This window comes from Antechinus flavipes, chromosome 1, assembly GCF_016432865.1.
Source record: "Antechinus flavipes isolate AdamAnt ecotype Samford, QLD, Australia chromosome 1, AdamAnt_v2, whole genome shotgun sequence".
Taxonomy (NCBI): domain Eukaryota; kingdom Metazoa; phylum Chordata; class Mammalia; order Dasyuromorphia; family Dasyuridae; genus Antechinus; species Antechinus flavipes.
Window position 1 is genome coordinate 666,387,701 of NC_067398.1, and position 17,602 is coordinate 666,405,302.

Here is a 17,602-nt window from a genome sequence, read left to right on the forward strand (position 1 = left end):
GATAGCAAGGACATCAGAAATCACCTACTCTACTGTTTACATAAGAATCTCACCTACAGCATCCTACCAAGTGATTATTCAGAAGCTCTTTTGCAGCTTTTCAATGATGGGCATTTTACATTTCTTAACTCTTTCATTCCACATTTAGATAATTCTCATGAAACACCTTTTCAGATGAAATCTGCATGCCTGTAATTGTCCTTCATTGATCCTAGCTCAACTTTTTAATTTAAAACAAAATGTTTAGCCATTTTTCCACATAGAAATCCTTCAAATATTTCAGGATTATCAGTTTGTCATCAATATCCCTCACACCTAATATCTTCCATTTTCTAAGATAATTATCTCAGTCTATTCAACTAATCTTTATATGAGATAATTTCTAAGTTGTAGCTTTCTAATCTTTCTGGCTATCTTCCTATGAGTATGTTCTGACTTGTGAATACCTTTTCTTAAATGTGGTGCCAGAATAGAAACCAATGAACTAAAATATTGTAATAGAAGAAAGCAAAATGATAATGATTATTCTAGACTCTATACTTCTTTTCACTAAACTTAAGATTATATTAGATTTTCATTTTTATATTTTATCAAAATTTAGGAATAAATTACGTGTCACTAAAATACCAGATCTATTTGTATGTTAGCTGCTCTCTAGCAACCTCATTTCTATGTAGTACTACATTTCTATGTAGTAGTATGTATGTGCCATTAAAATTACGAACCAAAATGTAGTACTTATCCTTTATTAAATTCAATTAAATTATGCTTATTCTATTAGATTCAATCCATTGTTACAACTTACTGAAATACATTTGCATTCCAATTCTGTTTTTTAAAAGCTTGAACTATTTCTTTCAGATTCATATCATCCACAAAACTCACAAGCATGATCTTCAAAATGCTTCATGAAAATAAATATTGAATAGAATAGCACCAATGACAAAGTCCTTTGACACAGCACTATAGGCCTCCAACCATGTTGACACCAATCCATTGAATCACAGTAGATTATATAACTCTTTAGGAATAAGGCAAATGGCAATATAATCATCCCTTGGAGAAACATTGCAACCTAAGAAACTTCCTTAGGGCTCCTTTCAACTCATTGTTCCTTAAGCTATAGATGAAAGGATTTAGTGTAGGGGTGACTACTGTATACATCACAGTTGCTATCATGTCTTTTTGAGTTGTATGAGTGGAGGAGGGGTTGAAATACACACCAATGATGGTACCATAAAATAGAGACACCACAGACAGGTGGGAACCACAAGTAGAAAAGACTTTCCATTTCCCATGAACTGATGGGACCTTCCACACAATGAAGACAATAGGAGTGTAAGAGACCACAATGCATATGAAAGAAATTAAAATTACTGGTCCCCCCAAAAGAAGAACCAACATTTCATTGACATGAGCATCAGAACATGAGAGTTTTATCAAGGCATTTATGTCACAGAAGAAGTGAGGAATTTTATTATTTATACAGAAAGATAGTTGAGTCATCATTATGGTGTGTACCATTGAAATGAGGTGAGCAAAAACCCAAGACACAGTCACCAGTAGGATACAAAGATATGAAGTCATGACTGTGCCATAATGTAAAGGGTGACAGATAGCCAGGTAGCGGTCATAGGCCATTGCAGAAAGGAGGAGGCTGTCTGAAGCACCAAAGGCAATATAGAAATACATTTGAGTCAGACATCCTGTATAGGAGATGGCATTACTTCCTAACATGTAATTTATCAGCATCTTGGGAACTGTGGTAGAGGTAAAACAAAAATCAAGGAAAGATAGGTTGGAGAGGAAGATGTACATAGGGGTATAGAGATGGGGATCAAAATAAATTGCCAGAATGGTAAGGAGGTTCCCTAGTGTCCCAATGAAATATATGCCCAGAAAAAACCTGAAGATAAATTGTTGCTGCTCTGGTTGATCAGAGAGACCCAAAAGGAGAAAATCCAAAACCCATGTTTGATTCCCCATTTCTATGATTTCTTGAGACAGACAGGAAGAAAAAGTAAATATATTGAGAATATATAAAAAACATAGAACTTATTTGGATTATTTGTTGAATATTCCCCAATATGCATACCCCAAATCACCCCCAGAATAGCCAGAGCCCTGCAAGGGCTCTTGTTTATTGGCTCTCTTCCGCTTACCAACCAATCCACCACACCAGCCCACAAGGTCCAGTGGACATTATTCTTCTTCAACAATCACTCTCTCATCCTTAACATACACAGGGATAGGGCCTATATCATAACAGAATTAGGTAGTTGAATGGCTGAAGTCAAGAAGTAGTAATTAATGAAACAAAATCAACTAAGGTTTCTAAAGATTTGGGTTTGGATCTGTATTGTTCAACATTAATAATTTGAATAAAGGTGGATGACCAAGTTATTTAGTACTTACAATACATTCCTCAAGGTCAAAGGGTTAAAAAAGCAGTTCTTTTACTAATAACATATCGCCATACCTTCCATTGGAAGCATTTCTCCGCATGGCTGAAATGTAATTCAGAAAGACAAGGAAAAACAAAAGTTTTCAGTAGGAAGATAAATGGCAGTAGTCAAAAAGAATCCCTGGGGTTTCAGGAACTTTTCACCAAAATTCTTTAAAATACTTTCTATTCTTCTTGCCATTAGTGCCAGATCAACCCACAAGGTGATAAAGTAAGTACAAACTGCTCCAAATTTGCACTGTAATTTTCTTACTCAAATAAATCCTGACTAGTATTTTGATAGTGTAAGGGGTTACTCTCTCCATTTCCAATAATTTGCTGGTCAATAACCACAGAAATGACATCAAATTCTCATATGACATGTCTGAAAGACTTGGGTAATTTTTAGAATTTAATGGCTGTATGGCATTACAGTGCACAGGACATTGGGACTAAAGTCAGGAGGACCTCAGATCAAATTCAGCCTCAGCCACTACTAGCTGTATCACCCTTTGTTAAGTCACTTCATCTCAGTTTCCTCAAATGAAAAATAGGGATAATAATAGCACCTACCTTGCAGGGTTGTTGTACTTTGTACATATTGTATATTCATTGAGTTGTGTACCCACAACTTTTTCTGAAAGAGTATAAGACCAAAGAGAGTAAGATTTTTGACTTTGCATTCCTGAAACCTGAGATAGCACTTTATTCCCACATGTAGTAGGTATTTAACAAATGCAAGTTGACCAAATAAATAAATGAATGCCCTGATATTAGATGAAGTTTCCCTAGGGGAAGCACTTATTGGAAAAAAATTGTTGCTGGTGCTGGACATTATGACCAAATTCCATGCTCCTTGCCCTTCACTTATCGATTCTTCTCCCCCCACTCCAAATGCCTGGCTTAGATATGGTCCATAACTCACATTTTTTCCAAAGAAAAGGCAGCCGAAGGTCTGGATAGATTTGGATTTATCAAGGCCTGTGGAAAAAAACACAGCAGGAAATCAGAAGGACTTCCCAGGGTTTGGGTTTCTAAGTATGGATTCCCTGAGCACCTTGTTAAATGGAAACAAAGTTAATTGCCCTTCCAATTTTCCTTCTCCTAAACTCCCTCCATGACTTTGCACTTAATACTCTTGAGGAAAGAATTTTGTTACAAGGATTTTAGTTGTTGGAAGTTTGCTCTATTGGAAACACTTTCAACTAACCAAAAGACAAGAATTTCTTTTATCTTCTGCGAGAAGGACATTTGCCAGACAATATAATGGCTCAACTCTAATAAGCAATTAATCAACCTGTATTTGTTAGAGGCTTAATATGTACCAGGTACCTAAAAGATATCTGATCACATGTTCTGGTCCAGATGAATTCAAGAAGTGGCACATAAGATAACTTATTTACTTACTTGGTATTCATCCAAGAACATCAGTCATCTTCATAATCATCATAGTAGTATGAGTGTCCAGTATGTTCAGGAAAGATTAGTTCCTCTGGGTGAGGGCTGTCAAATCCTTTTCAGGGCTGTTTTCACCTTTGGTGTCCAACTGTTTTGCCCAATTCTGACCTGTGACTCCAAGAAGCTGTAGCATACATAGTAGTTACACTCTGTAAACGATTTCAACAGATGGGCTAAACCAGGTTGAGGGTATTCAAAGGGTGAGTTAGAATGATGTTTACCTTAAGCAAGCAAAGACTTTCCCCAGTGGTATGAGAAGATGAGAAAAATTTGTTCCAGTGGCTATGAAAGTGGCTGATATAGGTGAAATAGGACCTTAATTAGACTAAGAGCTGCCAAGGTCATCCCCACATCACCAATCACTTTGACTTTATCTTGTCATTGGATTTTGGACTCTGGAAGTGATAGTGAGGTTGACAGCTTCTAATAACTCTACTTCACTTAAATACAATTTCCATCAAATACAAAAGCCATCATCCATGCCATTTTACCATTTTTACCTTCCATGTCCAATGTTTATGTGGACTATTTGTACCTGATCTGTGGTAGAAATTTTTGAGCTTGTATTGATCTTATCAGTCCCAGTTGCATACACTGTACCTTGTGTCCAACAAAGTCAGGTCATTTTGGTCTTCTTCGAAAATGAAAAATAACAATCAACAAAACAATCAGTAGTAATGGTAGTAGTAGTAGTAATAGTAGCAGCAGAAGCAGCAGCAGCAGTTGTAGCATCAATGGTGATAATAATAAAGTAATAGGTAACATTTGTATATTAACTTTTGTGTGTCAGCAAATATGTTAAATACTTCACAAGTATTATCTCTTTTGATTTTCACAAGAATCTTGGCAGTGGGCACTATTACTTTCCACATTTCATAGTTTAGAAAACTGAGACAAATAGAAAATAATTAAGTTGCCCAAGATCACACAGCTAGTTAAATATCTGAGGCCAGATTTTACTCAAATCTTTTAAATTGCAGACACATTATCTTTGTGGTGACAAAAAACTGAAAATTTCAGGGATGCCTTTCAGTTGGGGAATGGTTAAATTAAGTTATAGTATATCATTGTGATGGTATTCTTCTGTACTATAAGCTCAATGATTTTAGAAAAACATGGAAGGATAAATGAAATAATGAAAAGCAAAATGGACAGAACCAGGACAATGTATTATAGTAACAGTAATGTTGCTTTAAAAACAACTTTGAGCAAATAACTTATATTATCTATTATAAATACCCAAATTAACTCTAAATGATATATAAAGAAAGATGCTATCTATATACAGAGAAAAAACTGATAAATCCTATTTGTGATAATGGTGACCTGTAGAGGGTTCTCTGAGACACGATAAGATTGTTGTAGGACTTCAAAACCCTCAGGAATCATTGGATTTTCTGAGAAATGATAAGACTGTTGCAGGACTTCAAAATCTGCTAGAATCATTGGATTCCCTAACCCATAAAAAGACTGTTGCAAGACTTCAAAAACTTGGATTCCCTGACCCATGCAGCAATGGACAATAGATTGGTTTTGGACTATTTCTTGGCTTCTGAAGAAGGAGTATATGTGACTGTTATTTACACACTCTCCTTCTAGGACTTCTGGAAATCTCTTATAATACCAAATTGATTTATATTGTTTGTTATATCACTGCTTGCATATACCATTCATGTTTGTTGCACCACATTGAGCCTGCACTGGTTGAGGGGAGAGTCATCACTAATAGCCTGTGAGTTATTCCTATATGCTTGTGTAATAACTCCCATGCTGATGAGTTTGTGTTTCTAATAAGACCCTTCAACCAGAAACCCGCTAGCAATCCCCACTTCCCTTTGGTGCTTTTCATCTCCCTTCCTGAGGTGTCAAGGAGGGCATGATAATTTCCTTTTTAGTGTTCCACTTCCCTTCCTGAGAAGTAAGGGGGAGGAGTGATCATCTCCTTTTCAGTATTTTCACCTCCTTTCCTGAGAAGTCAGGGAGGGCATGATCACCTGTGTTCTAAAACAAAAGAAAGTGGGAGATGTAGAGGACTGAAACTCTTGAGTCATTGCACTAAGATTGGTTCAAGCACTTAGGGGTAATTACTGATTGGGCAATACTCTATGGGCATATGCTTGGAAAATGGTCCTTCCCACTATCCTGTGCTGGCTCAATGATTGGTGTATACAGAGGATTGTAGGAGGGACTAGGGAATGGAGTAAGACTAGCCAGAGTCACTTTGGCCATAGATGAGGGAGAAGACAATCGCAGAGATTCTGCTTCCATCCTGTTCAACCTGCATCTAAAGACCAAGAATACAGACTAAGGACTTTTGCTTATCCTGACTCCGGCTGATTCTGGAGTGTCTGGGGTGCTAGCACAATCATCACAATAACCATCTTGTGGGGGAGGGAGGGAATAAAAGCAAAAGAAGAAATTTTCAAGATAGTTTTATTAAATATTTGGAAGGAATAAAAAGTTGTGCATAGTAGATTTGTTGTTTCATTTACAATTGGTTTTATTGAACTATATTATGGGAATGCTTGTTTTATTACATAAATTAAAATTAAAATTTTTAAAAAAGAATATGGGAAAGGTTGAATGGACAAAGTTATGAAGGAATTTAAAATCCAAACATAAGATTTTATATTTAATTCGGGAGATTTAATCAAGTCACTGTATTTTACTAAGTAGAGTGCTAATATGATCTTTCTTGTGCTTTAATTTAATTTGGGCATCAGAATGGAGGATGGACTTGGAATGGGGAACTGTGATGACCGCATATTTTAAAATCAGCCGGTCAGGAATTCAGGTTAGGGGGAAATCATCAATCTTTATTCTTAGTGGAAGTGAAGAAGGATTGAAGGTGAAGGGGAATCGGAGGTGAAAGGGGATCAGAGGTGAAGGGAGGTCATGATAGCAATATGAGCAGCTGGGTCAAGAAGCCAGCCAGCAGTCTCTCTTTCCACTTTCCTCACTGCCCCCTTGCCTCCACCCACCAAAATCGTCATTTCCTATACAACACATCAGGACTTGCGCAAAGAGTGGGTGGGGGCCATTCTTTCTCCAACCATATATATTAATGGAGTATGGTCCAATTACTATTTAGCCTCACGTGCTTGGGACCTCAGTGCATCAACTAGAGCCTCAGCCCATTACAGGGAATGACTTGAGGCTAAGAGATCAATTAGAAGACTGAATCCTTGTGTGAGATTGTGAAAGCCTGAACCACACCATGTGAATGGAGAGGAAAGAATAAATGCCAAGAAAAAACCAACAGGACCTGACAAAAGATTGGATATAAAGAATGATTGTGGGAAAAGGGTCAGGAGTAAAATCTAGCTTTCAAGACTAGGTGACTAGGAATCCTATGGAACCCTTAAAAATAATTGGAGAGTTGAGAAGAGGTCAAAGTTTGGGAAGAAAGATGAGTTTTGTTTTGTACATGTTGTATTTGAAATGCCAATAGATCCTCCAGGTTGAGATAACTAAGAAGGAGCTGGTGATCTGAGACTGGAGCTAAGGAGAGAGGTTAGGATGGAGTATTAGATTTAGGAACCATCTGCCTAAAGACTTTATTGGGTCCATGGAAGTTCATGAGATTTTCAAGGAAGAAAGTTTAGAGGGATAAAAGAAGAGGATCTACGACAAATACTTAGGGTACACAATTGGTTGGTGACTATGTCTTGGATGAACAAGCTCCTCTTCATTGTCTGGTCTGAAGCGTATGTTTGAGACTATAGAGGAAGGACATAAGAAACTTCTAGTCCATTAGGCCTGTTCAGCCTTTAATATATTTCTGGGCCAATTCAATGAAATTCAATAAGCATTAATTATTTTTAGATTTTAAGTTTTTATTTATTTTTACATGTAAAAATAATTTAAACATTTTTTTTCAGATTTTGTGATCCAAATTGTCTTTCTTACCATTGAGAAAATTAAATCATATAAATCAGTGAAAGAAAATGCAGAGGAAAAAAATCCAAAAAATAAAGAAAGTAGAGAAAAAGTATCTGTGATTTGTATTCAATCTCCACCTGTTTTTTTGCCCTAGAGATGGTTATCACTTTACATCACAAGTCCTTCAGAATTGCCTGTATTACTGAGAATAGCTAAATTATTCACAGTAGGTCATCACACAATTTTGCTGTTGCTGTGTACACTGTATTCCTAGTTCTGCTCATTTCACGTACCATCAGTTCATATAACTCTTTCCAGCTTTTTCTGAAACCATCCTGCTCATCATTATAACACAACAGTATCCCATCTCATTCATGTACAACTACTTGTTTAGCCATTTTCCAATTAATGGACATCTCAAATTTTTACATCAAAATAATTTCTCCTAGTGTTCTTCTCCATCCAAGGCATATCTCATATAACAAATAGTGTTTTCAAAAATAAGGAAAGGAAAAAGAGGAGAACAATTAGCATAATTGATTGATACATCAAAAAGTTTGAAAATATGTGCAATCTTACACTTTCCCATGGACTTCTTACCCCTGAAAAGAAATAAAAAGCAGGATTTTCTCATGTTTTCTTTTGAGACATGCTAGTTTTTATAATTTTTCAGTATTCACTTTTGTTTGTGTGTGTTTGCTCTCTGTTTTTATTTTTGTAGCCACTGAGTATATTGTCTTCCTGACTCTGTTTACTTTAGTCTGCATCAGTTCATAGGGTCTTTCCTTGGTTCTCTGTATTCATCACATTCATCCTTTCTTACAGAATCATTATATTTTATTATATCTATGTACCACAATTTGTTTAGCCATTCTCCAATTGATGGGCACCTACTTTGTTTCCAAATCTTTACTATAATTAAAAGGGCTCCTGTGAATATTTTGATATGTGGAGGTTTTTTCTTAATATCTTCCATGTAATTTAATCTCAGAAACTGAATCTCAAGCCAGAAAGTAAAAAACATTTTAGTCAATTTATTTGAGTAATTCTAAAGTGTTCTTTCAAAAGATTGTATTGATTGGCAGCTCCACCAACAATGCACTAATCTATTTTCCCACAATACCTTCACCACTAATCATTGTTATCTTTGCAACATTTGCAACTTGCAAAGGCTGGGGTAAAAGATGAGAGTTGCTTTGGTTTGCATTTCTTTTGTTTATTGGAGCATTGAGTTGGTCTCATTTTTTTTGAGAACCACTTTTTTATATCCTTTGATCCCTATCTTTTGAGCAGTAACTATTGATTTATATATTATACCAAACTCTTATCAGAAAAGTTTGATACAACTTCTCTCCCCATCATTCCTTCCCTTTATAGCCTATATGCATTAATTTTGGGTATGCAAATTTTTTTTTCAGTTTCATATAATCAAAGTCATCTATTTTATGTGTACAATTGTCTCTATGCCTAGTTTGGTCAAGAATACATTTTCTGCTCCTGTCTGTGAGAAGTTTATGATCTATTTCTCTTCCAATTTTTTGCAGTTTTTATGTTATGATCTTTAATAGAAAGACTGTGTACCCATTTAGAAGAGCAGCTAGATGGCACAATGGATAGAGCACCAAGCATGTCAGGACAACCTGAATTCAAGTTCAGCCTGACACCTATTAACTGTGTGGTCCTGGAGGAGTCATCTAACCTTGTTTGCTTCAGTTTCTTCATCTGTAAAATGAGAAGAAAATGGCAGACCATGCCAGTATCTTTGTGAAGAAAACTCTAAACGGGGTCACAAAGAATCAAATGTGACTGAAATGACTGAACAATAACAGCCTATTGGCAATGTATTGTGGAATATGAAAGAATGAAATGTTGTTCTAAGTCTCACAGAGTACTTTGCAGTTTTCCCAGCAGTTTCAGGTTGCTTTCATGTTTGTTTTTGTTTTTCCAAGGTAATATGTATGTTCTATTTTACTAAATATTTGGCTATTGAATTCTATTGTTTCTGATTATCCATTTTCTAGTCTATTTCATTAGTTTATTCTAATCAATATCAAATTATTTTGATGACTACTACTTTATGACAGTCTGATGCCTAATAGTGCTATTGTCCCTTCATCCATATATCTTTAAATTTTTTCCTTGACATCCTAGATCTTTAATTCTTTCAAATGAATCTTGTTATTATTTTATCAAGTTCTATAAAATATCTCTTTGATAATTTGATTATTATAGCATTAAAATATAAATTAACTTTGGTAGTATTCCTATTTTTGTTATATTGGTGTGGCTCAGCCATTAATACTCTATTCCTCCAGCTTTTTAAGATGTTTAGTTTTTCAATTTATTTATTTAATATTTTCCCCATTTACATTTAAAACAATTTTTTTACATTTGTTTTTTTAAAAACTTTTGAGTTTCAGATTCTCTCCCTTATCCCTATTCTCAGTCCCATTAAGAAACCATATGTGAAGTTATGTAAAACATTTTAATAGAAGTCATGTTGTGAAAGAAAACAGATCTCCCACTCTAAAAAATCCCTTAAGAAAAATATAGAGCTCCAAGTTCTCTCCCTTACTTCCACCTCCACCCCACATTAAGAAAGAGAACATGAAATTATGCAAAAAATTTTCATAAGAGTCATGAAAGGAACATATATCTCCCCCTAAAAAGTCCTCAAGAAGAAGACACAGATACCGACACAGAGAGACAGAGGCAGACAAAGACACACACACACACACACACACAGAATTTGCTTCAATCTCTAATTCAGCCATAATCGAATCTTTCTCCGGGCATGGATAGGATTTTTCATCATAAATCCTTCAGAATAGACATGGATCATTGTACTACTGAGAATAACAGTAATTTACAGATGGTCATGCCAGAATAGTGCTATTCTTTTGGATATATTACATTTCACTTTACTTGAGTTCGTGAAGGACTTTTCAGGTTTTTTTCTGAGAGAATCCTGCTCATCATTTCCCACAGAACAATAATATTCCATGACAATCATATACAACAATTTATTTAATCATTCCCTAATTGATGGGTATCCCTTCAATTTCCAATTTTTTGTCCTGAAAAGAAAGGAACTACTAATATTTTTGTACATACAGGTCCTTTTCCTTTTTAAAAATCTCTTTTGGTATTTATGCCAAGTAGTAGTATTGTTAGGTCAAAGACTATGCATTAATTTATAGATCATATCTTTTGATCATTTGTCAGTTGAAGCACAGCTCTTATTTTGTATACATTTGACTCAGTTCCTTCCATGTTTGAGAAATAAAGCCTTATCAAAGAAATTTGCTTTAACGTTCCTTTTACAATTACTATTGCTAATGGCATTTTCCCCATTTATTCTATTTTCTCTCTCTTTCTTTTCACTGTATCTATCCTCAAAAGTATTTTTATTCCCTTTCCCACTATGCTCTCTATCACCCTTGCCTCTTCCTGTATCCCATTCCCCTTATATTTTCCTGCAAGGTAAGATATATTTCTATACTCACATTAAGAGTATGTTATTTCTTCTTTAATCCAATTCTGATGAGAATAAGGTTCACTCATTCCCCTATCTTCTCCTTCTTCTTCTTTACTGCAAAAGCTTTGTCTAGTCTTTTTTATAGCATATAATTTATCCCATTCCACTTCTCCCTTTTCCTTTCTCCCAGTACATTCCTCTCTCACCCCTTAATTTCTTCACCTTTTTAGCTATTATCCCTTCACATTCAATTCACATCTGTGCCCTTTCTCTATATGCAGTCCTTCAAACTGCCATAATGAGAAAGTTCTAATGAGTTACAAATATCATTCTCCCATATGGAAATGCACACAGATAAACCTTACTAAGTCCTTTATTATATCACTTTCCTGATTACCCCCTTATGCTTCTCCTGAGTCTTTTTGAAAATCAGATTTTCTAGTCAGTTCTGGTTTTTTCATTACAAATGTTGAAAACCCTCTATTTCATTGAATATCTACCTTTCCCTCTGAAGGATTATACTCAGTTTTATTGGTGATTTTTGGTTGTAATTCTGGTTCTATTGCTCTCCAGAATATCATACTCCAAGTCCACTGGCCCTTTAATGTAGAATTTGCTAAATCTTGTGTTATCCTGACTGTGGCTCTACTATACTTGTTTCTTTCTGGATGCTTGCTATAATGGGCTGAAACGGAGTTGATGCACTAAGGTCCAAGCACTTAAGGCTTATTACCAATTGGACGATGGCCTACTAGCATATGCTTGGAGAAGGAATGGCTCTCTCACTACTGTGTGCAGGCTTGATCTGTTGGTGTATAAAGAGATTGGGTGAAGGATTTAGAGGGTGGAGTAGGATGAGGGAGATGGCTTTAGGTGGGAGAAGAAAGAGGAGATTCCTGTGTCCACTCTCACTCCTCTCACTTCCACAAATAATAAAGATTAAAGACTTTTGCTTATCCTCACTCCTGCTGATTTTAAAGTATCCAGGGTGCTACGTGGTCATTACAGCTTGCAATATGTTTTCCCTGGCCTGGGAGTTGCAGAATTTGGTGATAATATTCTTGGACATTTTCATTGTGGGATCTCTTTCAAGAAGGATAGGTGGATTCTTTCAATTTCTTTTTTACCCCTGATTATAGAATATCAGGACAATTTTCCTTGATAATTTCTTGAAAGATGATGTCCAGACTCTTTTTTTTGATCATGACTTTTAGACAGAGCAATAATTTTTAAAATTGCCTCTCCTGGATCTATTTTCTAGGTCAGTTTTTTTCAATGAGATATTTCACATTTTAAACTATTTTCCCTCTCTTTTTTGGTTTTGCTTTATTGTATCTTGATTTTTAATAAAATCATTAGTTTCCATGTGCTCAATTCTAATTTTTCAAGCCTTTTTATTTTTCAAAACATATGCGGGGGGGGGGGGCAGCTAGGGGGAAGAGTGGATAAAGCACCAGCCCTGAAGTCAGGAAAAACTGAGTTCAAATCTGGCCTGAGACACTTAACACTTCCTAGCTTTGAGACCCTGGGCAAGTTACTTAATATAATGTTTGGGTTGGTATTCTGGAGATCTTTGGACCAGACTTTGTTTCAGCAGAATGATCACCACGAGAATAGCCAGAATGTTAAAGTCTAAAAGTCTTTATTGTCTCCTTCACAATCTGTTTCCTTGCCTGGGACCCAGGCCAGCTTTCTGGAGGTCCTCCAGAATGTGTCTTGGTTTCTGTGGGGGAGGCAGGAGGACCACCACAATGGTCTCTGCTCTTGAAGTCTCCCTGAGTCTGGGAGTCCAGCCTCCAGTCCTCTGTCTTTTCTGAGTCTATCTCTGGCTGTTTGTCCCAGTTGTTTTTCTCAGTGAAAGTTTGTACCTCCTTTCCCAATTTTGCTTTTTAAGGCATTATTCTCCTCATTAGCTTTTTGTAATTTCTTTTGCACTATTCTCATTTTTTCCCTAATTTTTCCTCCATTTCTCTTACTTGATTTTTAAAACCCATTTAAGTTCTTCCATGGCCTGAGTCCAATTTTTATTTGTTTTTGGAACGTTTGGATATAGGAGCTTTGACTGTTATTTTCTTCTGAATGTATGTTTTGATCTTTCTTTTCACCATAGTATCTTTCTATGGTCAGAAACTTTTTTTTTGTTTCCTGCTCATCTCCTAGCCTATTATTCAGCTTTTAACTCTTTGTTAAAAGTAGGTCTCTGTTTTCAGGATGAAGGCTGTCCCAAGCTTCAGAAATTTTGTGCAACTGTTTTTAGAGGTCCTTCTTGGGACCTGACTACACATATCTTTTATGCCATGGAACTATGATGAATGTTCCTGCCCCAATGTAGCTATAAGATGTGGTGTTCTAAAGCAACAGAATACTTTTTTTGCTAGCATTGAGGCTTGGGCTGGGGCAGATGCCATGCTAGCCCAGCCTATGCTGAATTTGCTTACTGGATTCCCACCCTGTTCCCAGAGACCTTTTCTGCTGACATTCCAAGTGATCTTTGGTATCTCTGGGCTGAGAGATCTAGAGACTGCCAATACTGATGCTGATTCAGAGGTGCCCATACCCGTTCCTGCTTTCCTGGCATGGGGTCGGGGTTGGGGCTGTGTTGATACAACCTGCACCAGGAATGCATGCTGGACTCCTACCCTGGTGTCATGGACTTCTTCCAATGATTTTCTAAATTAGCTTCAGCTAGAAAATGTTCTACTCTGTCTATTAGGGTACTCTATTCCAGACTTTTCTTCTTTGACTCATGAGTCTAATTCTAGTAGTCATTCTTTCCTCTACCTATTCTTTAAGACACTTAAGTTTTTAAGGTAAATCTTCTATTTTGGAATCCTTCTTCTAAACAGTTCTTATGCTATTCACATGGATATCATCCCCTTTGTTTCTTTATCTATGTATCTTACTCTAAAATAACAATTTCTACTAGTGATAGTAAGGATTTCAATTGTAGGAATTTTCCTTTGTCCTTGTTATGCAGTCCATTATTGACTTTTACACTCTCCTCAATCAGGTTTTTTCCCCCATTTATAGTTACATTGCCTCTTTGGATGTATGTCTTCTCATTCTTTAGGTGCCATTTGTAATAGGTGCTCTGATTATTTTTTTCTGATACATGATGATATAATCTCACTACACAGTAAATCTTTGCAAATAATATGCATTTTAACCCCCCCTTTACACTCTTTATAGATTTTTCCCTTCTGACATAATAGTATTCATCAGTGGTACTCCTGCTCACTCCTAAAACAATTTTTCCATTAGTTTTCCTCTTTTTCAATTATTACGTTTTTTTTTTTTTTAATCTCTCATTCTGCTATCGAATTTTTTCTTCCTGAGAGTACAGGAATTATTTCCCCTTCATTGTTAGCTTTTAATTTGTTTAAGTTATATCACCTATTCTTTTTTATTTTCTTCCTTCCCTCTTCCTTTTATGTACCCAACTATTCTGTAATTTAGCTTCTCTGAAAACCACTGATATATCTGTAAACAGAATATTGTATGGTATAGCTTATGATGTTTCAGATATGTTTCTCCATCATTCTCTTTGACCTCTGTTTTCTCCTTTTTCTTCTGAGTACATCTAGAAATTTCTTCATTGTCTTACTGTTGCCTTTTGTTATAGTTGTCTTTGATTGCTATATCTATTCATTCTTCTTATCTTTCTATTGTCTGAAATACTTAAGAATAAAAAATTTTCAGGTCTGTCTTTCTAAAAATGTTTTAGATGGTTCTTTTTTGATTTTCTATTTTTCTTAATTTATTGTTATGATCTGGACTTCTAGGGATACGCCAAAATGTCAGAGTGAAGCCAGGAAGCTGCTTGAGCTCTCTTAGGCTCCCTTTTTTTTCCTTTAAATCTTGCTCCTTTTACATCCATGATGTGTTTGATCATATAGAGAGAAACTAATTTATTCACTTTGTTATTTAAGGAACATATAATTTGTAAATACTATCATGGAATTGTGTTGTTTCATAGTTGTAAAAGACTTAAGAAATCATGTAGTCCCACCTGTAATTAAGAAACCCATCAAAAAGCATACTTAAAAAAATGGTTAATCAGGAGTTGAAGATCTTCAAGTTAAGACCTTTATTTATGGCCAGTTTGTCACTTCTTAAATTCTCTACTACACTTCTAGATTACTTGAATTATGAAGGTTTTTTTCTCCAAGAAGAAATCTATCGTCCTATACTTGCCATTCACTGATCTTACCTTAACTTTCTGGATTCCAACAATATCTGATCTTTTCCCAAGCACCAGCCCTTCAAACACTTAGGGCTATCATGCTGCCCCCCTCAACCCACCACCAAAGCTTTTTATTTTTTTCAAATTACACATCTCTAGTTACTTAAATTAATTTTTAGTGAAATTATTTCTAATTTCTATTTTTCTTTACCTACTGTTTGAACTCTTTTGAATATGCTCTGGCATGTTCATATCTTTCTTTAAATCTGGTGCCAAAACACAAAATAATACATTAAGTGTGTGATCATAATAGGAGAAACCAAAATTATCATCTTCCTCATTCTATATGTTATATCTCTCTTCATGCAATTTAAGATAAAATTAATTTTTAAACTTTGTTTCCATAATTGTTAAATCATATTTTACCCACTAAAATCCTAGGTCTGTTTCCATATGATCTGTTTTCTTAATAATATCAGCCCTATTCTATATTTATGCTATTGAAAATTTGAATCAACATGTACAGCTTTAGATTTTTCCCTATTCAATTCAATCTAATCCAATTATCATTTTTGATCCATTTTTTCCAGTTTATTGAAATCTTTTTATCCCATTTCTGTCATTCAAGACACAAATTATTCCTCATAGATTCTATCATCTACCAATTAGACAAGCATGTCATGTTTATCTTCATAATGTTTATATTTAATTCATTGATATAAATGTTGAACACAACAGCACTAAACACAGAGCACAACATTAATGGATTCCCTTCAAGTTGACATTAATCAATTATTCCTGAATATATATTAGTTAATTTATTTACTCCAATGAAATATTCATCTATTTGGGAACAGGACAAAAATCATCATAATGGTCTCTTGGAAAAATGTTTCAAGCCAAGAAGCTTCCCCAGGGCTCCTTTCAAATCATTATTTCGAAGACTATAGATGAAAGGGTTCAATGTAGGAGTGACCACTGTATACATCACAGTCGCTATCATGTCTTTTTGAGTTGTATGAGTGGAAGTAGGGTTGAAATACACACCAATGACAGTTCCATAAAAAAGAGTGACCACAGAGAGGTGGGACCCACAGGTAGAAAAAGCCTTCCATTTTCCATGAGCTGATGGTACTTTCCACACAGCACAAACAATAGGAGTATAAGAGACTACAATGCATATGAAGGGAATTAAAACTACAGGCCCCCCTAAAAAAAGAACTAACATTTCATTAATGTGGGTATCAGAACATGAGAGTTTTATCAAGGTATTTATGTCACAGAAATAGTGAGGGATTTTATTATTTGTACAGAAGGATAGATGGTCTATAAATATGCTATGAATCATTGCAATGAGGTGAGCAGAAACCCAAGGCACAGCCACCAATAGGGCACAAAGGTGTGAGGTCATGACTGTACCATAGTGTAAAGGGTGACAGACAGCCAGGTAGCGATCATAGGCCATTGCAGAGAGGAGGATGCTATCTGATGCACCAAAAGCATTAATAAAATACATTTGAGCCAAGCATCCTTGATAGGAAATGACATTACTTCCTAACAGGTAATTTGCCAACATTTTGGGAACAGTAGTGGAGATGAAACAGAGATCAAGGAAAGATAAGTTTGAGAGGAAGAAGTACATGGGAGTGTGGAGACGTGAATCAAAGCCAATTGCCAGGATGGTGAGCAGGTTCCCCAGTGTTCCGATGAGGTACATGCTCAGAAATAACCTGAAGAAGAATCTCTGCTGCTCGGGATGCTCTGACAGGCCCAGGAAGAGAAATTCCAAGACCCTGGTTTCATTTCTCATTTCTCAGGAGGGAAAGGAAAATACAATGAAAATATGTCACAAGCATAGAGTTCAAAGTGAGTTTGGTATACCCCAATAAACCCACCTGAAACCACTCAGAATGACTAGAATCCACAAGGACTCCTTGATGTTGGCTCTCTTACACTTGTCTACTCACTTCTGCACCACCCTAGAGGAGACATCCCTGGGATAAATAAAGCCCAAGATCCTCTTCTTCCATACCCCCTTACTTTAGGACTCCAAACAATGATGGGGGCTGAATGGTAGCAGGGCTAAATTGATCAGAACTGCTTGAATAGATAGACCCAAAATTCATAATTACTGTGTCAAAATCAACTAAAAAGATCT

The 17,602-nt window shown here is 35.8% G+C and overlaps 2 protein-coding genes across 2 annotated transcripts; both read right to left on the bottom strand.

The window, feature by feature from the left end:
- Positions 1–1,050: 1,050 nt before the first annotated feature.
- Positions 1,051–13,887, bottom strand: LOC127548309 (olfactory receptor 1361-like). Its single transcript, XM_051975673.1, has 3 exons — positions 13,819–13,887; positions 2,480–2,507; positions 1,051–1,988 (listed from the first exon to the last, which is right to left on the bottom strand). The coding sequence occupies exons 1-3, from the start codon at positions 13,885–13,887 to the stop codon at positions 1,051–1,053; spliced, it is 1,035 nt and encodes a 344-aa protein (XP_051831633.1).
- A 2,425-nt stretch (positions 13,888–16,312) lies between these two features.
- LOC127548315 (olfactory receptor 1361-like) lies at positions 16,313–17,254 on the bottom strand. Its single transcript, XM_051975686.1, has one exon. The coding sequence runs from the start codon at positions 17,252–17,254 to the stop codon at positions 16,313–16,315; it is 942 nt and encodes a 313-aa protein (XP_051831646.1).
- Positions 17,255–17,602: the final 348 nt, after the last annotated feature.

Excerpts from the sequence above, each read along its gene's own strand:
- LOC127548315 (XM_051975686.1), bottom strand. The coding sequence starts at position 17,254 with ATGAGAAATGAAACCAGGGTCTTGGAATTTCTCTTCCTGGGCCTGTCA.
- LOC127548309 (XM_051975673.1), bottom strand. The coding sequence starts at position 13,887 with ATGCATTCCTGGTGCAGGTTGTATCAACACAGCCCCAACCCCGACCCC. Across the intron at positions 2,508-13,818 it reads TGCCAGGAAAGCAGGAACGG|CCATGCGGAGAAATGCTTCC; the intron begins GTATGGGCACCT and ends ATTACATTTCAG. Across the intron at positions 1,989-2,479 it reads AGAAATGCTTCCAATGGAAG|AAATGGGGAATCAAACATGG; the intron begins GTATGGCGATAT and ends AAGAAATCATAG.